General features: G+C 42.3%; 1 protein-coding gene across 7 annotated transcripts in view; it reads left to right on the top strand.

The window, feature by feature from the left end:
• CIITA (class II major histocompatibility complex transactivator) overlaps nucleotides 1–22,826 on the top strand; it is a 70,764-nt gene extending 47,938 nt beyond the window's left edge. For all 7 annotated transcript variants that reach the window (XM_027820624.3, XM_043523210.1, XM_037910961.2 and 4 more), the window contains 13 exons: nucleotides 51–110; nucleotides 5,061–5,168; nucleotides 5,793–5,864; nucleotides 6,195–7,905; nucleotides 8,010–8,183; nucleotides 9,642–9,713; nucleotides 11,376–11,456; nucleotides 12,836–12,928; nucleotides 13,596–13,679; nucleotides 14,539–14,622; nucleotides 15,860–15,943; nucleotides 18,358–18,453; nucleotides 20,017–22,826. In XM_027820624.3, coding sequence (XP_027676425.2) covers nucleotides 51–110; nucleotides 5,061–5,168; nucleotides 5,793–5,864; nucleotides 6,195–7,905; nucleotides 8,010–8,183; nucleotides 9,642–9,713; nucleotides 11,376–11,456; nucleotides 12,836–12,928; nucleotides 13,596–13,679; nucleotides 14,539–14,622; nucleotides 15,860–15,943; nucleotides 18,358–18,433 — 2,699 coding nt within the window. In that variant the 3' untranslated portion in view covers nucleotides 18,434–18,453; nucleotides 20,017–22,826. The remainder of the gene's footprint in view (nucleotides 1–50; nucleotides 111–5,060; nucleotides 5,169–5,792; nucleotides 5,865–6,194; nucleotides 7,906–8,009; nucleotides 8,184–9,641; nucleotides 9,714–11,375; nucleotides 11,457–12,835; nucleotides 12,929–13,595; nucleotides 13,680–14,538; nucleotides 14,623–15,859; nucleotides 15,944–18,357; nucleotides 18,454–20,016) is intronic.
• Nucleotides 22,827–23,309: the final 483 nt, after the last annotated feature.

Genomic DNA, 23,309 nt, shown 5'->3' with positions numbered 1-23,309 from the left:
TGTTTGTAGATGTACAGAGAAAGCTATTAACATGCTTGTTTTATTTCTAGTGTCCTCCTCCCCCACTGAAACATTACAGATATCACCAGTTTACCCCACAACCCTGGCTGGTAAGTGCAGGATGGCTTTTCTTCTGTCCAGTATCTCTGAAAGGGTAACAACATAGACAGTTTCAGAGTAACAGCCGTGTTAGCCTGTATTCGCAAAAAGAAAAGGAGTACTTGTGGCACCTTAGAGACTAACCAATTTATTTGAGCATAAGCTTTCGTGAGCTACAGCTCACTTCATTGGATGCATACTGTGGGTCGCATCCGATGAAGTGAGCTGTAGCTCACAAAAGCTTATGCTCAAATAAATTGGTTAGTCTCTAAGGTGCCACAAGTACTCCTTTTCTTTTTGCGAACATAGACAGTAGATGGTTTCTCTGTACACAGACACCAGTTTTTCCTGTTTCAGAGTAGCAGCCGTGTTAGTCTGTATCCTCAAAAAGAAAAGGAGTTCTTGTGGCACCTTAGAGACTAACAAATTTATTAGAGCATAAGCTTTCGTGAGCTACAGCTCACTTCATAGGATGCACATTTTGCTCATGTTTTTCTTATAACAAATTACCTGCAGTTCATAGATTCATAGATACTAAGGTCAGAAGGGACCATTATAATCATTTAGTCTGACCTCCTGCACAACGCAGGCCACCGAATCTCACCCACCCACTCCTGCGAAAAACCTCACCTATGTCTGAGCTATTGAAGTCCTCAAATCGTGGTTTAAAGACTTCAAGGAGCAGAGAATCCTCCAGCAAGTGACCTGTGCACCATGCTACAGAGAAAGGCGAAAAACCTCCAGGGCCTCTTCCAATCTGCCCTGGAGGAAAATTCCTTCCCGACCCCAAATATGGCGATCAGCTTGTTAATGTTGCTGACAGTCCTTTCCCTAACAGCTCAGTCTAGTCCAGGGCACTAGGCAGAACTGTCTGTTTAGTGCAGCATTAGAGCTACAGAGTCATGTGTGTCCAGAAGTGGCCATATCCTTTGCATTACCCCCCAGAGTCTGGCACTTTAACCTTTCCAAAATAGTTATAGAATCATGCTTTAACGCTTATCCCATTACCATCAAGATAAGGAACTGTGTTGGTGCTTTATATACTAACTGCTTTACTGGGCTTTTAACTGGCAGTTAACATGGTCCAACAGAAACAACAGCAACAACACAGAAAAGCCAACGTAAACGTTTACTAAAAAGTTTTCTCCAAAGTCTTCTCCAAAGTCTGATTGTAAAAGTCAAACACATACAGAAATCGGTTCATATTAAACAAAAGAAAGTCTTGTTCAGGCTACAAACAGTTCCCAGCTGCAGTAGCAGTCTGCCCTCATTGTTAGTTACTAGTGCAGGGAGCTCTGCTGTAAGTTTTGGGTTGTGTGTTTACTTCCAGGCTTTGGTGCCTACAGGGTATCTCCATTGTTGACTGCTGCTATTGCTGCTTAGTTACAGTAGGTTGCCCCCTAGTGGCTATTTATACAGCTAAAAGCACCGAAGAGAAGGGTGAAATTTTTGAAGGTGACCCAGTGGATGGATCCCTAAATACCCTCAGGTTTCTGTAGGAGTAATTGTAAAGGTTACATGCAAATTTTTGCGGGCTCACCAATTGCACTCACTCATTTTTGTTAATTTACACAGCACATCAAAATACATCGGGCATTTTCCATCCTAAAATGAGTCCTTGCCTTGAGCTTACAGTCCAACTGGAAAACAGGCAGACCCAGGAGCAGAGAAGGAGGCAGCATGACAACTATTTATTTGCTTTCCCTCAATTTTCCATTTTGCTATTAACTTTTGCCTTATTTGCCTTATTACCACTTAATCCTTCTCTATCTGCCTGGCTATAGACTCCCTTTGATTTTCCATTCTCTCATTTTTATTTATTAACTCCTGATCAGTCCTCTAACCCCTCCCATTCACTCACTGCCTCCTTCCAACCTTTCCCATAATTGTGTTTAATCCATTCCTGCATTCAGTACCTACTTACCACCTAATCTTCATAGAATCATAGAATCATAGAATATCAGGGTTGGAAGGGACCTCAGGAGGTCTAGTCCAACCCCCTGCTCAAAGCAGGACCGATGCCCAATTAAATCATCCCAGCCAGGGCTTTCTCAAGCCTGACCTTAAAAGCTTCTAAGGAAGGAGATTCCACCACCTCCCTAGGTAACGCATTCCAGTGTTTCACCACCCTCCTAGTGAAAAAGTTTTTCCTAATATCCAACCTAAACCTTCCCCACTGCAACTTGAGACCATTACTCCTTGTTCTGTCATCTGCTACCACTGAGAACAGTCTAGATCCATCCTCTTTGGAACCCCCTTTCAGGTAGTTGAAAGCAGCTATCAAATCCCCCCTCATTCTTCTCTTCCGTAGACTAAACATCCCCAGTTCCCTCAGCCTTTCCTCATAAGTCATGTGTTCCAGTCCCCTAGTCACTTTTGTTACCCTCTGCTGGACTCTTTCCAATTTTTCCACATCCTTCTTGTAGTGTGGGGCCCAAAACTGGACACAGTACTCCAGATGAGGCCTCACCAGTGTCGAATAGAGGGGAACGATCACGTCCCTCGATCTGCTGGCAATGCCCCTACTTATACATCCCAAAATGCCATTGGCCTTCTTGGCAACAAGGGCACACTGTTGACGCATATCCAGCTTCTCGTCCACTGTAACCCCTAGGTCCTTTTCTGCAGAACTGCTGCTGAGCCATTCGGTCCCTAGTCTGTAGCGGTGCATTGGATTCTTCTGTCCTAAGTGCAGGACTCTGCACTTGTCCTTGTTGAACTTCATCAGATTTCTTTTGGCCCAATCCTCCAATTTGTCTAGGTCCCTCTGTATCCTATCCCTACCCTCCAGCGTATTTACCTCTCCTCCCAGTTTAGTGTCATCTGCAAACTTGCTGAGGGTGCAATCTACACCATCCTCCAGATCATTTATGAAGATATTGAACAAAACCGGCCCCAGGACCGACCCTTGGGGCACTCCACTTGATACCAGCTGCCAACTAGACATGGAGCCATTGATCACTACCCATTGAGCCCAACAATCTAGCCAGCTTTCTATCCACCTTCTAGTCCATTAATCCAGCCCATACTTCTTTAACTTGCTGGCAAGAATACTGTGGGAGACCGTGTCAAAAGCTTTGCTAAAGTCAAGGAACAACAAGTCCACTGCTTTCCCTTCATCCACAGAGCCAGTTATCTCGTCATAGAAGGCAATTAGATTAGTCAGGCATGACTTGCCCTTGGTGAATCCATGCTGACTGTTCCTGATCACTTTCCTCTCCTCTAAGTGCTTCAGAATTGATTCCTTGAGGACCTGCTCCATGATTTTTCCAGGGACTGAGGTGAGGCTGACTGGCCTGTAGTTCCCAGGATCCTCCTTCTTCCCTTTTTTAAAGATGGGCACTACATTAGAAGATTACAGTCTTCTGCTTTACCCTTTCCTAGTCAGCCACCACATCTCCCTTCAACAGTGAACTCCATTCCCCTGCAGAAAATTGAGCTAAGTGAAGTTGTCTGGAGGCAGTGAAGGTGTTTCCTTGTGCGGCTGCCATACTTCCTTGTCTCCTGGAAAGCAAAGCCCATTAATAGGCTACTCCAGGAGGTGCTGGTGGGGTTTCTACTCTGTAAAGTCCAAAGGACAGTTTACCCCACTGTCCAGATGATGCAGGTAGAGTTTCTGGCTCCCAGTAGAAGATCTGCAGCCTCGTATAGTTTTCCAAAGACTCGTAGATGATAAGGCCAGAAGTGACCATTGTCGTCATTTAGTCTGACATCCTGTATAAGACAGGCCAGAGGACTTCCCTAAATTAATTCCTGTTGGAACTGGGACAGATCTTTTAAAAAAACCATCCAGTTTTGATTTTAAAATGGCTAGTGACGGAGAAGTGGTTCCAATTGTTAATTACCTTCATTGTTAATTTGTGCCTTATTTCCAGTCTGAATTTGTCTAGCTTCAATTGTCAGCCATTGGATCTTGTTATACCTTTGTCTGCCAAATTGAAGAGCCCTCTGTTATGAAATGTCTGCTCTCCATGAAGATACTTATAGACTATGATCAAATAACCCCTTCCCTGTCTCTTTGTTAAGGTAATTAGATTGAGGTTACTCCTCAGAAGCGATGGTAGGACTCACTCTCACATGACTCACATTAATGAACTGTTTGTGCGCGTCAGCAGGGCCCACGCAGGTAGTTAGTGCACATCAGGCTTCTGCGGGTTAGAGTCATATCCCAGCATGCCACAAATTACATGTTTGTGTAGACAAGCCCTAAGGGTGATGGCAAAGAAAAGAGTCTGGCAGATGAGTTGGTAACTGTGGCAAACTCAGACTGGTATCAGGGGTTCAACTCCGTTAGCTCCTGTAGGAAGACACCACTTCCAGTTGGGTCTGAGTTTGTCCTAGATGTCTATTTATGACCTCTGGGCAGAACTTCTGACACTGAGATGAAAAGGCCTTCTGAGCCTTTACCAAAGCCCATGGTTAATGTGTATTCCAGAGAAGATGTTTCTTACAATATTGTATAACACCTCTACTGAAAAGGGATCCGTGGGAAAAGGTCCCTTGAGCTGTCCCATCGAACAGGAAATTACTGAATATTCTTAAATCCTTTTAAAATGTAACTTTTACATGTCTTTATTAGGGATTGTCTTTTCCCAAATGTAAGGTATTTCTAGGCACTGACTCATTTGAGAGGAATTTCTGTCCCACTCAGCTGTGTTCAATGTGACATCACAACTCAGAAAACACTGTAAGAAAGTATTGCAGTCCTTGGATGTACTCCATTTCCATCTGTTTTAATGGAGGCTTCAGTGTGCCTTTAGAGGCAGCATTTGACTCCCTGAATGGATAGTTTGTTTAATCATGTTGAAAGAGTTTCTCAGAATTTTTGACTTAACTAAAATTATGCTGTGGACAGAGTCCTCTTTAGTATTTTGTCTGCTAACTCTTTGCTGTCATTAAGAGATAATACTGATAACAATTTCATTAACTGTATAAATAACTTGCCAAATGCATTATTTCAGCTCAAGTGGACTTGGCTGTCCAAAGCATTTTGGGGTCTCCTGACAAAAACCCCTCCATGGGCCCATTTACTTATATGCCAGAGACTGCAGCTGTGACTGATCATACAGGTAGATACTACCCTATTTAAAAACCCCTATATGCTGACTTTACAATTATAATACTTTGTATGTATGACATAATGCAGTGAATCCCCCAACTGAGTTTTCCCAGGGATGTTACCTGTATATAATGCTCACCCTACGTACCTAGCTACTCAGCTCTAACTAAAATTGTGTGATTACGCTGAAGCTATTCCTTTTGATTACATAAATAAGTCTTAAATGTGAACATGAATCAAGCCAAAATGCTAATATTTGAAAGGGACAGTGGGTCTCATGAATAGAGCTGTAATGTTTCTCCATGGCATTGCTCCATGTAGGGTATCAGAACAGTCATGTTCTTCTGTAACATTGTAATAGCTACAATAATTAACCTCGCGAAATGATGAATACTGACTGAAGAGTCTGCTTTATCTGCAGGGTTTTCTTGCCTTTTGTCTGTCATAAGTTAACATGATTTGTGTGCATTTTTATCACTGAAGTAGACAAATATTTCCACCTTAAGTTAGGACATCAATTGTTATGTAGCAAGGTTCTACCCCATTTAACTAGTCACATTGCTGAAATTGGAAAAGTTCAATCAGTGAATGTTTAAGAGTCTGTTTCTCAAATTGATTACTTGTTTTCCTCCAGATGAAGAAGAAATGTCCAATGAGAGATCACAGATTCCTGTTGTTCCTTCTGAACAAATTCTCAAAAGACCAAGTGAGTTTCAATCCCCTTTAACCTTAAATTGCTTTGCAAATTCTGTGAGATAAAACCAAAAGATCAGTTTTTGCTCTAGAATAAGTTGTCTGTTGTGGGGAAAATGTTTTGTACAACAGTTGTGGAGCTGTTCAAAACTTTCTGAGTGGAATTCAATCATTGCTATATTTTAGGAACTAAATGTTTTCTGAAAACTGCCAGGGGCCAGAATGTTGGTGCATTTAAAGAGCATTATAACTTACATATTTAAAACATCTAAAAGTTATGTTGAGTCTATATTTCCTTTCAAATACTTGATTCTTCAGCTCACTTGTGCTTTTGTTTTTCTAGAGCCAGTAGAAGCTTTCTGCACGTCACTTAAGGATTATTTCCAAGATGTGTGCAAGTTCATGGCCATGGACCGTGAAGTAACCCTTGATCACCTTTACATTGATGGGGCTCTCATGCAAGGTCAAACTGAAACAAAGAGTGGGAAAAATATCACCAAGGTGATGGAGAAGGAGCTGGTAATATATAATTTAGAAGAGAAGGAAAAAGCAGCTATAGAAAGAAGCCAAATATTTCAAGTCCTGGGAGGGAAAGAACTAGAGACAAAAGTCGTTGTGGTGTTGGGAAAGGCAGGAATGGGTAAAAGCATTCTTGTTCAAAAGATCTGCCAAGACTGGTCCAATGGAAAGTTTTCTCAGTTTGAATTTGTCTTTTGGTTTGAGTGTAGACGGCTGAGCCTGCCTGAAAAGCAATACAGCTTGAAGGACCTGCTTCTTGAGCTCTTTGTCAAACCTCGAGAGGGAAGCGACGAAGTCTTCGAGTACATACTGCAAAATCCCGATAAAGTCCTCCTCATCTTTGATGGTTTCGAAGAGTTGCAGGATCATGATGGCTTTACACATTACTCAGACTGCCAGTCTTACAAGGAGCTGTACAGCATCAGAGAGCTATTTGCAGGGCTCTTCCAGAAGAAGATACTCAGTGGCTGTACTTTATTGCTAACAGCAAGACCCAAAGACAAATTTAATCAGTATTTATCCAAAGTGGACAAGATTATCGAAATGATAGGGTTCTCTCCACAACAGGTAGAATCATATATAGCCAGATATTTTGAAGGGCTACCATACAGTGATGATGCAGTGAAATTAATCACAGATTGTCAATATCTGTTCAGTCACTGCTACAGCCCTGTCATGTGTAGATTCATTTGTTTTCTCTGCGAAATGATGTTTGAAATGGGAGACAAAGACCTGCCTTCAACACTTACCAGCCTCTTTGTAAAATACCTTCAGCAAAAGCTGATACCTACACAAACAGATGTGACAGCCATAGGAAATCAACAGCACATTACCAGGCTAGCTCAGTTAGCCTGGTATCTTGGAGAAAAGAATCAAAATGCCCTGAAGAGCAGTCTTTTTCCCTCTAAAGAAGTTAAGGAGTTTGCTCTGAAATATGGCTTAGTACTGCCATTTACGTTCCCAAAACATTCGGGAAACAGGGAGGAAGAATTTGGGAGTGTGTTCTCAGATTTTGTTATCCAAAATTTTTTGAGTGCGCTTCATCTGGTGCTCACAGAAGAGATCAAGGATAAAAGCCTCACAAAGTACCTCTCACTACCAGCCAGGAAGAAAAAGCCTCATAATTGGTTAGACTTGGTGCCTCGATTCTTGCCTGGGTTATTGTATCTCCAGCATGATCCATACCTCTGTTCTCTTTCAGATGAGCATGTAATGAAAATCATAACCAAGAAGCAGAAGACACTCTTAAAATACATTAAAAAAATACAGATAAGTGATCTCTATCCAGAAAAACTACTTGAGCTCCTCCACTGTGTTTATGAAACACAGGACAGCTATCTTTTGCAGCATGTGGCTTTAAGGCTCAAGGCTGAACTTTCTTTTCTGGGCACTCTTCTTACACCCCCTGATGTCTATGTGCTGCATTTTATTTTAAAAAGATCCCCAAAGGAGTTTTCCTTGGATTTGAGGAACAGTGGCATTAACCTACAAGGGCTGAAACACCTGGTTGGCCTAAAGAGTGTGACATCATTTAGGTTAGTTATTTCTTGTTGGTAATTGTGTCATGAGCATTATAGTGGGACAGACCTTTTCATGCAAGGGCAGGGACTCAATAAACTTGTGTTTTGACACTTTACAGGGCCTCCCTTAGTGATACAGTCAGGCTGTGGGAGTCCTTAGAGCAAACAAAGGAATATGAGCTGCTGAAGATTTCCGTTGAGAAATTTGGTATTGATCCCTTTAAGGCAGAAACTATGAAGGACATCAGTGACCTTTCTGACCTTGTACGAGTACAAGAGAAAATGATCCACTGGTAAGATCCTATCAGAATTAATGACGTATTTACACTTCAGTGCTTATAAATTATGAAAGGCCCTGGTTTAGTAACAGTCTAAGAGAGTGAAGTCCTCCATTTGGAAATGCAGGAAATGCTCTGTTGCCCCACCCATGTTTTTCTGCTGTAATACATCGTGAAAGTTTGGAGGTGGGGGGTGAGGGTCCCACTCAATCTCTGTACTGAGATGCCCACAAAGAAGACAATTGGCAATTTGATTATTTTAGTTCAGGCCTTTTACCTATAATTTTTAAATCCCTTATCTTCTAATCCCTTTTAATTATATATCCCACATTGTCAGTGTGGCTCTGCCCTGTAGTGGCTAGAGTCTGCTATTGGCTGTGAGCTAGGAGAGCCAGTCTTTTATCTCCGACAGCAAAGGCTTGTACTTTCAGAGGCAGAGGTCCTGGGTTCAGTCCCTTTAGATGATCCAGCCAGAGGGCTAATTACAATTTCAAGCATGCACAATCAAAGCAGTTACTGGAAGTCACTGTTCTGATCTTGTATTTTGTGAATGTTGTGTGTTCCATCTGTTTGTTGTTTGTTATATGATTACAGGGGTTCATTCAAGCAGAGATTAGCTGCACGTAGGCAGGAGAGAGGACATTAGCTCTAGATAGTCCCAAGTTCCTGACACTGCAGATGTTACTCACTTTGAAGTTTTACCTCTGGCTATGCTGAACTCAACCACCTAGCTTGGCCCTGGAGGAGTGGGTGGTTTGGTGTCCTACTTTGTAACCCCAGAGTGATCCAAGTGAGAAAAACTGGAACTAAGACCTTTAGGCAGACACTGCTGCAGAGCACACTGGACCCCCAGTCCCCTGAGGCAAAGCAGTCAGGGGAAAGATAGGCCTATCTAAGCCTTTATGCACACAGACTGTCTATACCAGGGATCGGCAACCTTTGGCACACAGACCGTCAGGGAAATCGCTGGCAGGCCGGGACTGTTTGTTTACCTGCAGCATCCGCAGGTTCGGCCGATTGCAGCTCCCACTGGCTGCGGTCCACCGTTCCAGGCCAATGGTGGCCGCTGGAAGCGGCAGCCAGCACATCCCTCGGCCCACGCCACTTCCCGCAGCTCCCATTAGCCCGGAACAGCGAACTGCGGCCAGTGGCAGCTGCAATCGGCTGAACCTGCAGACGATGCAGGTAAACAAACCATCCCAGCCCACCAGCGGATTTTCCTGACAGGCCACGTGCCAAAGGTTGCCGATCCCTGATCTATACTGTAGTTTTGAAAATACTTTTTCTGCTATATTTTATTTTCTTCCTCCTGTTAAGATCAAAGAATACTTTGTTTTGAAAATGCTATTTCTAATAAACCTTTACGGCAAATAACCTGGCTCTGCACAAAGTATTCTTTGTGAAACAATGGGGTTTTTTAGTTATTAAAAACTGTTTCTAATAGATACAATTGTTCCATTATGGTTTATTTAGCATGGAAGATGCATTTGGCTGCAATATTAATGAAATTCCTGCCATCAAAAACCTCAGAAAACTAGAATTTGCGTAAGTAACACCCCTCCCCATTTGCTGAAATACTTCTGAAGTTTATAAGACTCTAAAAATAATCATTTATGTTATCTAAAGTTTGTTACAGTAAGTTTATGGTAAAAATATGAAGTAAACCCCATTTTATCTGTATTTTACTGATCTAAACTAGAATTATTAATTTATGGGCAAAACCCAGAAACTCCTAGTGCCATACCCTCAACTGTTGTAAATCAACATATCTCCATTGAGTTTAACAGAGCTATGCTGTTATACAGCAGTTGAGGATCTTGTTCCTTCAGCTGTAAAATACACTGAAGATATTTCCCTCATTATTAGCAATGTCACTTTCCATTTCTCATTCACGCTAAATTTCGATGATGTAATCCAATGGCTGACAAACAAATGAGGTCCCTTTCCATTCACATTAAGCCAGCTGAGCTGCATCATTACTCAGTGTCTATGTTAGTGTTGTACCATGTTTTGGCCATGATCCAACCACTTGGGAAAAGATTCCTGCACGAAACTGCTCTACTTTCCCATCTAAGTCTCTTGACATGAATGAGTGTCTGTGCTAAGCCGTCTGTTCTAGCTGATTATGTCATGTAGGTGACAGCAAATACTGGGTGTCAGTGTATATCTGCTGACTAAAAACTATTTGCTTCCCTCTTTCTGAGAAAGGAATAGGAAGAAATAATGTTGAATTGGAAGGAAGGATTAACTTATGCACACTTAAACATCCAGTGGGAATCACTCTTATGGCATTCGCTCCATGGCGCTTACATCCAAATATTTGTTTTTAATGTAATTGGGGGCCGATTTCTCCTCTCAGTTGCACCAGTGTGACACTACTGTAGTAGATAATATAGCCTCCAGTTCAGAAAAACTACTTCAGTGGGGATTGTACCAGTGTAATGGAGTACATGTGACCACATCCTCCACTCCCTGCTGCCTACATAGAATTTAAAGTTAAGTCTAGCAGGTTTCTCTTTGCTTGGCCCCACCTCTGAACTCTCAGTATTTTCTCTCCCCATTTCCTCTTCTTTTCTTTCCCCAAACTTGTCTGTATTCTGGGTCCAAATCTAGATGTCCTTACTCAGCTGAATTCTCACTGAAATCCAATGAGTTTGGTGTGAACAAGGACTGATTAAAAACCAAGGGTCAATTCTGTTGTTAAGTTGGTGTAAATCTGGAGTAAGAACATTTAAAGTCAATGGATTTACTCAGTTTACACTGGTGTAAGATGAACTGGAATGTGACCTGTTGATTGAAATGGGAGTTAAGTGCAGCCAGTGGTAGAATTTTCTTTTAAGAAGAGGGGAGACAAAAATAACCTTGATCAGGTTTTAAATACTTAAAATGAGAGAAATCTGAAATAGCAGGAAATACACAGCAAGGTGAGATCAGATATGAATGAAAAGCATGTTGCAAAGAAAAATGAGGGAGAGGAACATGTGTGCAAAACTTCCCCTGTGTGAACCTCTGCTATATTTGATCTAATGTTGTAGGGCCATATTATGCAGCTGCCAAAGCAGAGCTAAAGAGGCAGTAAAGAGTTTTGCTTAAATACAATTGCAGAATCTTGTCTGTGGTATGGAAAAATGGATGCTGGTAACAAAACCAAAACCACATGTTGTGCTGTTTATGTACTGTGAAATGACCATAGTTTTTTCCTTGCAGGCTGGGTCCAGCCAGCGGCCTTCAGGGATTCTTAAAGCTTGTTGAAATTCTTGCAGCATTCCCATCTCTTCAGCATTTAGAGTGAGTGATATTTTTTTCCCAACTGTCCATGGAAAGTGGTGGGTGGAACTTAACAGTGAACAGCCTCCAGGATCCTGCCTTACTGGCTCAGCTCATTATCCCATTATGTCCCAGATCCTGCCTTATCAGTGGTCAATCTCTGATGCTTCAGGGAAAGGCCAGCACAATTCAAAGGGGCTCCTGCTCCATGGCTCCCAGTGTGGCCTGTAAGATTAGGAGGAGATTAAGATTGGCCTCAAATCCAGATTCCTAAAATTAGGGTGGCCATATTTTCCCAAAGGGAAAATGGGACACCCCACAGGGCCCGCCAAAAGCCACTCTCTCCTCCCTGTATATGGGGCAGTCCGAGCCCCCCTGCTGTCTGCCTGTGCGGGGCCAGCCCAAGGCCCCCCACTCCCCTCCACTCATGGGGTCAGCCTGAGCCTTCCCTGAGCTTCCCACCCATGTGGGGCCAGCCCAAGGTCCCCTCATCCCCCAGCACCTGGGGCCAGCCTGAACCTACCCTGCCACCCACCCACATGGGGCCCTCCCAAGGCCCCCTTCTCCACCCCATGTGGGACCGGCCAGGACAGAGCTGCTGTTGAGCCCTCCCTCCTGCATTGGGCTGGCCTGACATTGCCATGTGCCCCCCCTGCAAGTTCTTCCACCTCCTGCTAGGGGTCGCACCACCACTTTTTTGGCAAAACTCTGCATTTGTCCCGTTTGCCAAAAAGGTCAGGACGGCCGGGACAGGACTTAAAAAAGGGACTGTCATGGCCAAAATGGGACATATGATCACCCTACCTAAAATCCCTTCCACCCGAGGGAAGTGCAGTGAGAAGATGTTCAGTTTTTCTCCTCCCTAATCCAGGAGGGGAAGCAGTGGAGATGATTGTTATCGCATCTTTTTTTTTCTGTACACGTAGGGAGGAAATGCAGTTGGGACGCAACTATTTCATAACTGGTTTAACAACATTCATTTTGTAGTGTAAGTGGGGCATTAAGTGCTGCTGTTTGCATATCAAAGGAAGTGGGTCATGCAGTTCTACTCTTCTTTAAAATCTTCTTAGGCTCAGAGTTTGAAAAGCAACGAGAGCTGCTTATTTGAAGAGCTCGAATACGCAAGATTGCTCTTACCCAGGGCTTAAATTCTTATAGAGTATTTCCCTCAGCGTGCTCCTCCCCCCAACATGCTATAAAAACTCCAGAGGGTTTGAAAATATTTACCAGGCCTCCACTCCAGACAGCTCTGGCTGAATTTAAGTCCTGCACTTACCTGATTGCCTGGGTCCATTATAAAGAAATAGCCTCTCAAATTTATGAGCAGATATCTTAGATGGTCAATGGACAGAAAATAGTTAAAAGGAAACCTAGTAATGTCTTGCTTTGTGGTCCTGCAGCTTGGATGCTCTGAGTGAAAATGAAATAGGAGATGAAGGAACAAAAAGCCTCTGTGAAGTATTGTCTGAGCTGACATCACTGGAAACATTGAAGTAAGTTGCAAGGTTAACAGTGCCAACTTCTGGGAGCCAGGAAGGAGAAATAGTTTAATCCTATGGCACTCAGAGTTGGGATTGTGCTTTGGGGCTTCCTAATTCCGCTTCAAGGCAAGCAGTTAATTTTTCCCAAGGTTGCCTTATCAATTTTTTTACAAGAACTACAGAGAAATATATAAAATGCTAAGTAAATAGTAAGAGAAATTTCTTAATGTCTGATCCTGCCATTGCTCCAGATGTGAAATACCCATTGGAGTCAGTGGTGACTTTGAGTGTGGATGGATGGCAGGGTCTAGCCTAATGAGCAATATATATATATATTGTTCGTTTAGATACATTAGACACTGAAAGTCACCAAGAGGAGATTTCAGGCTTTTGTTTTTCAAATAGGGTTAAATCCTCTATCTGGTTTATCTGCTTTCAAAAGAAATATTGGTTACTTCCCTCAGGACTGCTCCACATTGACCCAGTCTTCTCTGGGATAATCTGGAAGGACAACATTATCTTAAATGATTCTGGGATGGGAAAATGGTGGTTATAGGGTCACATTCTCATGTTGCATCTCAGTGTCAAATTTATAGAGCTACATGGAAAAAAATTACCCAACATTGTGATGTCCTGGTTGTATTAAACTCTATTAACAAGAACATCTTATTTGTAATAGCTTATCACAGAACAAGATAACAGATTTGGGGGCAGAGCAACTAGCTACTGCTCTTCCTTCCTTATCCTCGTTAAAGACACTTAGGTGAGTGTGTGTATTCTATTCTATTGCTTTGTATAAAGTGTCCCTGTGCCTTAGTTCGGAAGATAATGACTATACTTGGAATGAATAATGCCCACATATTGTAATGAGTTCACTATGGGCTTGGTGCTTCAGGCCTTATTCATACAATTAGTCCCACTGAAAGTGGTGGGACTGCTCCTTTGAGTAAGGGCTCCAGGACTGAGGCCTCTGTCTTGATAGTTCCTATACACCAGCAACACCGGATCTTATTTATTTGGGAGAAGATAAATGTAAAATTTAATCTGATATGGAGATACAATAGTTCCGCACATGGAACTGCTATCCAGGACCCCAATCCTGTGACAAGGGATTGCACAGGGGTCTACTCGGCAGAACCAAGGTCTAGACTACACCCAGCAGGCTGGGACTTGACGCAGGGTATATGGTTCATTTAGCCCAGTATCCTGCCTGACATGGGCCAGAATTAAGTGCTTCAGAGGAAAGCACAATAAACCCGACAGTTCAATTATGGAATAACTTGCTTCTAAGGGAAGCTTCTTCCTAACCCTTGTGCCCTGAAGCATAAAGATTTAGCCTCTGCAGGTTTTTAAATCATATCTAGTATAGCCAAAGTTGTTCTCATTATCCATTTAATGTCTAATCCTATTTTTGATTTGTGTTTGTAAACTGAACAAGGGGAATACCTGACTCTCAATAGGACTGTAAGTTGATATTTAAAATATCTTGAAACCACAATCTACAGAATGGTTGCAAATTAATAAGAATTAATCATACCCTAATGTCTGGAATTTTTTTCTTTAACTACTAGTGAACATTTTGCTTTATTTAATGGTGATCCTGCTGTCTGTGTTTTCTGCAGTTTGTACAATAACTACATTTGTGATGCTGGAGCGGAAAATATAGCAAGAATACTTCCTGCAATGGCATCTTTAAGGGTGTTACAGTAAGTAGGAAATCTTCAAAGAGGATAAAGGGGGGACAAAAGCTTGCTTAGATACTATAAAATCTTATCTTGAAGATTAATATTTTATTGCTGTTACCTTCAGCTGAGGAGTTTCAAATGCTTGAAAACTGGGAATTTGCACCCCTGTGTTCATAGGAATGGGAAGAAGAGGGGAAGGAGAGAATTTGAGGGGGAATAACTGGGGAAAGCTTTGTGGTGACAGGTTGGGATAGGAAGAGGAAACACAGGGGGCAATGAATACGACATAAGCTTGGAGGGATGGTTACAAGATGGAGCCTAATAAAACATTAGTATTTATAGTTAAGCCTGAAAGACAATTCTGCTCCCCCTTTCAGAACATAAACAATTCTTACCCACTACAAACAGTGATAGCCACAGGATTTTGAGAGGGCCAGTGAGTAGGGCAACCAGATGTCCCGATTTTATAGGGACAGTCCCCATTTTGGGGTCTTTTTCTTATATAGACTCCTATTACCCCCACCCCCATCCTGATTTTTCACATTTGCTGTCTGATCACCCTACCAGTGAGATTCTCAAGGGCACTGACAGGCTTATCTGACTCATTTGTTTTATTTAAAAAAAAAAAAAAAAGAGCAGTTTCCTTCCCCAGTCTCCTCAGACAGGAGAAATGTGTGTGTGCTGGGTCCAGGTGTAGTTACCAGCAATTAGAAAGATTTTAGGGGCAGTTCCAGATATAACTGTATGTCTGGGAGCCACTAAACCACACAGAGTCTGAAGGGATTTGTGGTGACTTCTAGCACTTTATAGCACTTCAGATGCTTTATAATTAACTGTGTAGCGTGTCACAGTTAGTCTTGCCAGTACTAGATTCCTAAAATCAGGAGGAAAGGAGGCTGGTGGGGTGGAGGTGGAATGGAGGTGGGGGTGGGAGTGGGATTTTCCAGGCCCCACAACTCAACTTTGGACGGGAGAACATTTATCAGAGTAGAAGATTGAGTTTGGGATGGGAGAAAAGTGGTAGAGGAAGGTGGAATATTAGGAGTATGGAGAACTTGGGTGGGCTGAAGGGATGATTGCTCAGGAGATCAACTGTCTTAATCAAGGACCAGATGGCAACCTGAGTTTTCCTTTGAGGACTAATTGTATTTTTTTTAATTAATCCCCATATCTCCTTTTATCTCAAGGATGATGTTTGATTACTGTGATGGTTAGTGTGTCCTAGACTAACAGCCAGAAAATGTGTTTTTGCCTTCAGTGTTCAGTGTAACAAGATAACTGATGCCGGAGCCCAGAAGCTGACTGATAGCCTCAGAAAATGCCCCCACATCAAGAGTGTGGCGTAAGTCTCTGGACTGTGTCGTTGTAGCTTAGATCTATAAACTGGGTTTTGATTTGTTCTGATGCTCGTCAGTGGATTCACCATATTTGCAACAGGAACCAAAAATATCACTAATCCAAAAGTAGCAACTGACTGGACAGAAATGTCTTCACTGCACTCGGTTGGTTCTAACCCCTTCTGTGACAACAAGGGCTAGGCTGTGCCATTTACACAGCCTGCATAGAGCTTTCCACCATGCAGCTTGCTCCCCACAATGTACCTGGCCTGCTGTGTGGGCTGGGAGGGGGGAGATGTGACCCACCTCCTGCCTAATGGGGCCACTCTGCATTCTAGGGTTCTTCCCAACCAAAAGGACGCAAGGGGAGGCTGATGTTCCAAAGTCACAGTCTGGTCCCCAGTGTCTGTACATGAGAACGTACCTTAAAAAGCCAACAGCGAGCGTTAGCACTATAATCTGAGAGGCTAAATACCATTGTTTGGTAATGACAGCATAGTCAATTAAAACATTTTGATAGTGGTGATTTCATATGAAGTGTAACAGGCTGTCAGGGGGAAGTGTGTGAGGACAGTAAACCTTTACTCTTCCATTTGGGAATTGCATGCCACTGGTGTTGGAAAGTAAAGGTTTACTGTCCTCACACACTTCCCCTCGACAGCCTGTTACACTTCATATGAAATCCTCACTATTAAAATGTTTTATTTGAACTCTGCTATCAAGTCAAACAATGGCATTTAGTTTCGTTTTCCTTTGTGTGGCACTGACTGGATTTACATTTCTGTACTCACTTCCAGAGCTCAAATACCAGGCTTAAAAAACATTGCAAATAGCATTTAGTTCACAGGCCCCAAGAAAACTGTGCTAATGCCAGTCTGATGCAGCCTTCATCTTCTAGGGGCTGCAAACAAAACAAAGCAATGCAACCTTTTTTAAAAGTGCAGTGTCTGATGCTGAAATGTCTAGTCGAAGCCTGCATTTTAAAAGGCACTGCCGAGGGTGTTGGGCTATGGCATTAACTTACTTGGGCACCTATCCTACATCAGGTTTCAGAGTAGCAGTCGTCTTAGTCTGTATCCGCAAAAAGAAAAGGAGTACTTGTGGCACCTTAGAGACTAACCAATTTATTTGAGCATAAGCTTTCTTGAGCTACAGCTCACTTCATCGGATGCATCAGGGATTGTAGTCACATAACTAACTTTAAACTGGCCTTTGCTACAGCACTAACAAATGGACTTACCGTTAATTTAATCTTAAACAAATCTGCCCTTATAATAGCTAGAGAAGGGATATTAACCTGGATCCAAACACTCCTATCTGGGGAAATCCATGTCTGGAACTGAACTTTGTGGCTCAGGTCCATTTCTGATAACAGCATTCAAGCTAAGGTTTGTTCACACTAAAAATACATGCTTTCTAATGTAAGAGCTACAGTATAGGACAACTCTCAAGACAGTTATGAGACCCACTAGCCTTGTCACTGCCCTTTTTATGATGGGTTTCTAGTGCCCTCCTCCCTATGTCCTATCTCTGCTCAGGATCCCCACAGGCTCACCAGAACAGGGAGCAATTAACTCCTCTGGACTAGTGCTTTTGCATGTAATGGGGATTTATAAAATTCTTACTGGGATGAAATCAGATTCTATAGAAATTGTACTAAACTCCTGTACAAATATAGAAAGCACTTTCCACTAAACCATTTGGTAGAATTCTATAGCAGGGATGTAGTTGTCTGGTCAATTCTATAAACAGGAACTCGAAGCAAACAGTTGAAAAGTTACCATTTTCAGATGTACTCTAGCCTTTTCCTTTCACCTTCTTCTGTGCTTTTATGGCACGCTGTATGCTCCTTCTCACTGGCTGCAGTCTCCCGCCTCTCCCCTAACAATGGTGGGGGGAGCTGTTAACTAAGGGGTAGAATTAGAAAGTAAGCCGGTTGTGGCTTGCCCATTGCATTGTGTTCTAGCTAACTTTGCATATGTTAATACTTTACATTACATCAACTTTTTGTGGCGTGTGAGGCTGCCCGTTCTGAAAGGCAGGCAGATGGGCAACCCCTTTTGGTGGCTGACCAATGCTCTGGGGGAGCGGAGCTGTCACTTCTGACAAACCCTCGGGGTCAGGGTTTTTGGTGGGAACTCAATACTGCTCCCAAAGAGGTGAATGTAGCTCATTCTATGACCTGAGCCACAAAGGACTCTCTAAGTGCATGGTTTTCCCTTCCTCTCTTTCTTCCACCGAAAAGAATACAGTAAGTCCATTTGTGGTCATTAGAACAAAAGGAGGGAGGGATGAAATGTAACAACTTCAAATATATTTGAAAATGAAAGGCAGCTGTTGCAGAGAAATAGCAATGGAAGTTTGCAAGTTAAAAATTCTGCTAATCTTTTGTTTTCCTTTTCAATTCACTGTCTCTTAGGATGTGGAATCCTACTATTCCCTATGGAGTTCTTGAGCATCTTCAACAGCTAGATTCTAGAATCAGTTTGCTGTAGAATCAGCTTATTCTGAGAAGGTAGCTGAACTATTTTATTTTTTTAAAACCCTGTAATCTGGACACTCTGTCTGGGGAGTTGGTTATTCAGAGGCTCATCGTGTGGGGACAGGGACATTGCTGGGTTGCAATAATTCGGGCCCTGAGGGGCAAGAGTCCTTTTTGATGAGGGTGGGAAAAGGCAATGTTTTAAGGGAGTACTGTCGGTTTTCATGGAGTCCTAGAGACATGGGGAAAGGGATCAGCTTTAATGCCAAGATCCTTGTTCTCTCCAGTGAACCCAAGGGAAGCCTTGCTGTGGGGGGGGGGAAAAAACAAAAACCAAATGATAGGAAAGCCAGTAAGTGGCCGGTAGTCACTATGGATCTTACAAAGTTTGAGAGAAGAGTCTGTCAACATGTAAAGATTTGAGCTATCTCCTGTTATGCCTTGGGAAAAAATTGACTACATTTGAAATCAGCACTCACATGGTTGCCAAGCCCCACCTCCATGATGGGGTCTAGTTAGAATTTCTGGAAGATCTTCTGAACACCATGCAACACATGCACTGTCCTGCTGCTCTGCTCCACCAAGAGGTTTTCACCAACCCACACGCTCCCAGGATTTGCTCCAAAAACACAGTGGGTATTCCCCAAATCCTTACACAGGCAAAGTTGCTTCTTAGGCAAAGTCGTCACTGATTCCTCCCATTTGGTTTGAGGTGAGAATTTCAGGATTAACCCACTGTGTAGTGTATTCTTTCAAATGTTGCCTTACAAAGTGGGAGCTTCGCCACAAATTGACAGCCGAAATTTTCCAGTTCTACAAACATGTTTAGAAAAAATGTTCACAGTATTTTCTACTGTTTCCTTTCATGCTTAGTAAAAAAGCAGAGGATCTAGAGTGGGAAGGCACAGTAGTTTGGAAAGTGAGGGGGGGTGATTTGACAAGAGACGACTTGATCATATCTAGTTAGATCATATCTAGTCCCTTTTTCCCTTCTCCATTTAGTTTGTGGCTGGGAGGCAATATGGATTCAGGCTGTAAATCTTAATCCTAGGTGGTTTCTATGAAAGTATCCAGCGGGCATCTCTGATACTGTGCTACTATTCCATACAGTTAACGCTTTACTTGACATCATGCTGCAGGAAGCATATATACTGTTAGCCAAGCATGATATATTCAGCATCTTCCACTCTCCCTCCTGAGCTACCAGACCTGCTCAGAGCACAAAATCTTTATGCATTCTGGTCATTGAATGGCCCTCTTTTCTCTCCACTGCATTTTATTATTAGATACTGTGTCTTTCAGTTTTTTCAGAGACTGTAAATCAAGACTCTGGCTCTGAAGTGTAAAGCAGTTTGCAGACTCTGATTCCACAGTTTGTTTGCCCAGTTCCCTGGCAATAAATTTGCAAGCCATTTTAAAACTGTGTGAGCCTGATTCCGATCTCGCATACACTGAATTAAATCAGAATTATAACCCTACTGACGGCAGTGTCACTAACACCAGTGTGGGCAAGATAGCTTTGATTTCATGGTGATGATAATTGGTGATGAAGCTGAAGGGCACAGAACTAATATTGTGCTTTCATTATTTTCACAGGTAATGTTAAGAAGAGGTAAAAGCATTACTGAATTTTCCCATCTTATTTGCTGCTTTATGAATGAGGAAAAAAACTAGCAACTACACTAGCTTTCCTCAGAGCTACAGAATGGAAAATTATATTGGAGCTTCTGAGGACCATTGAAAACAGTAGACAATGAGGTCCAAATGCTTGTAGTTAAGCAGCTCCATTCAAATGCTGTTCAAATGGACTGATTCTGCTCCTGTTAAACAAGCCATTAAGAGTTATGTAGGATGAAGCTTCACGGGTGTAAAGAAGATCACGCTACAGCCATCACCATTAAAAAATAAACAGGGGGTGCTTCCATCATATAAAACTGTATAATAACCACACTTCCCACACAGCGTGAAGGAATTAAGTCTATGGGAATGGTGAACTATAGCTGTGGATGAGGTGATTCTTTTTGTGATGCCTACTGTATCTGAAACTGAGCTGGCATGCTGAGTTTGAACTACCAAAGTCCAGTGTTGGAGTTTTTCACCTTGTAAACACTAGGATTTAGAACATTAGCAAGATAGCTCAGCCTAAAGATGGAAGCATACTGACATAGGGGCATGAAAATCCCGGTATATTTACCCAATCCTATGAATTTACAGGTGGCAGCGTTTTTGTCAGCTGTTACACTAATCACATCTGGAGTGATAATGTTGCTTTCTTATGGTGTTTCGCCCAAATCTGTTGTTCACTTATTGTTGATGAAGAGCCCTTTAAGATGACAGAAGGGAAAAAAATTACAGGGAAAGGTGAAATTACAGGTAGAAAATGTGAATGACTTTTAACAAAACAGCTTTACAAAAATCCACATACATTTAAATAGGTTCAATCTGCTGCACAGAAATCCTGAAAAATGACTTGTGGAAATATGCAAACAGATTTTTAACTGGTCTTGAATGAGATCTGAAAACTGACATATCTGAATGAATGGAACTGACTATGGGGAAGCTATAGAAAAACCTGAGGGCCCAAATTATTAACACAAAATATATGTCAAACTAGACACAATGCTTTTGTGAAGCAAAAGATTTGAAATTGAACGTTTTGATTTTGAAAACAAATATGTATTCTCTGTCCTATTCATGTTCAGGAATTGGATTCAGAGTTCTGAGATCTCTCACTTACCCTTCCCAACATGATAGTAGAAACAGACTGTTCAACAATCACAACTTCAGTATGAAATCACAACTTCACATTGTTTCATGGACCACATTTACAGAGTCTCAAAGAACAAGGCGTGCTAGACAAGTCAATTTCAGTGTATCAGCACATGTTTAGCTGCTAGCCTCTGTATTTAGTTATCAAAATTCTGATCCTACTGAATTGAGTGGCGAGATGTTGATTTCCTGTTTATTTCAGTTTGCCCCTATGATATTGGAGGGATTTTATGGTTTTCTAGAGACACAGTGTCAGGACAAGCATAATGATTTCCTGTACAAAGAGGGACTGGAAATGGGAAAAATTAGATTAAATAGGAGAAGCTGGAGATGCCTTTACATACTCCAAAAATTGTAAGGCTAGATTCTTGCACCTCATTCTGGTGTTGCAAAGTAGCTCAAAGCTAGCTCAACCAGCAGCTGAAAACTAGCTTAATCAACTACTTGAAAATTTCCCCTTGGTAAGAGGAAACCCAGAATGGCATAGAGACTCCACCATCTCCCTCGGGTATAAGGACCAAAGTACAGCTGCATTCCAGCTATTCCTGGCTGCTGGAACAGCTCTTGGAGGTCAAAGGCAGCCTGCGGTAGCCTACTCTAATTTAATCTGATGACCAGCCCTTTGCAGACCCTAAATTCTAGGACAGGTCCTGGTGACTGCACATAGTTACCCATCGGGGCTAATGTTTCTCATTGGAATAGCTTTCCCATACTGTCACACATTGGTTGGCTGATACCAGCCACGTGCAAAACACTTGAGGCAATGCATCTTCCTGTTGAACTTGAAAGGTTAGTGAGACAGTCATCTGGTCATGAGCAACCACAGAACCCTGGTCTCTGCTGACTTCAGAAACACACTCATATGTTCTCATGCCTTTGCCTAAAGGCAGCCCACCTTGAGATGAGACTTCATGTTCTTTCAAACAACTTATATCTTTCTGCTGACATTTCTCTGTTTCCAGAATCTCTTCAGAGGGGATGAAGAGAGGACCAAATAAAGAAAAGGGGTAAAGGACGATTGAACCAGCCTAAAAAAAAAAGGGATGGAGGGTGGGATAAGACCAGCTAAATGGAGGTAATGGTGAGAGGGAGACAGGACTGGCAGGAGATGGAATCCAGGCGATTGGAAAAGGAGCCAATTTCTTCATTTTGTGCCAGGCTTTTTAATACCTGGTAGGACAGGGGAAAAACTCTCTGTGGGGGGAAAAAAAACAAAACCCATCCCTGCTGCCCTTCCCCATTTCATCTTCATGAATGGTTTTATAGTCTTGGGCCAACTCCTGTGTGTTAAATTCCCACCAATATCCGCAGAAGTTCTGGACTGCACATTGGTGGCAGCCCTATGAGTTGTCTTTTCTTAACTAAGTTGTGGCATGGGACAATGGATGCTATTTTAGGGCCATATTTTGCAACTGTTCCTCACAGAAAGTTATAGCAAGATCTTACTCAACAGTTAGTGAGATAACTGAATGTTACGGAGCTTTTACACTGGATTGTATAAAACGTTTCTAAGCTGCACTGGTATGTTCCTTTAACAAGTCTGAGTCATGTAAAGATAATGTATAGTTTGTATAAACTCAGGTTTTGTTTGTAAACTTTTTAAAATGTAATAAAATTACACATTCTTTTTCCAGTAACTCTTTCATTTGCTAAATAGTTTTGATGTTCTGTTTAAAAGTTACTCAATTATCTGTTGATTCCCAGTTGTAATGTCAGGCTCAGGACTTCCATCGCCTCAGCCAATGGAAAGCTGAGCAATGGCTAAAGTCCTTTAAAGATCTGGGCCTAAATCCACTGTAGGGAACAATCATGAACTGGCAAAAGGCTGGACGAGACAAGCTAATAGGTTTTCCCCTGGCTTTACCGTCAATGAAACACTCACCCAGAGACTGCATCTTAAAGTGGTGTCAGGGTTATCTGCCAAGAATGGGGTCAAGAACCATGGACCCGTCTTTGGTGTTCCATGAAAATACATTTCTTAGATGTATGGCCATCGGCTTTTAGTGACTGCTGGAACCTCTTTGTGGTAAGTAGGAGGTACATAAGCAGCAGATACATCATTCTCAAACCTGATCAAAGACTGAACTGATTCAATACTTTCTGTGTTTAGACTGCCATTG

Source organism: Chelonia mydas, chromosome 10 (assembly GCF_015237465.2).
Source record: "Chelonia mydas isolate rCheMyd1 chromosome 10, rCheMyd1.pri.v2, whole genome shotgun sequence".
Classification (NCBI taxonomy): Eukaryota; Metazoa; Chordata; order Testudines; family Cheloniidae; genus Chelonia; species Chelonia mydas.
Note: the sequence above shows the minus strand (reverse complement) of the source record. Positions and strands in the feature narration are given on the sequence as shown.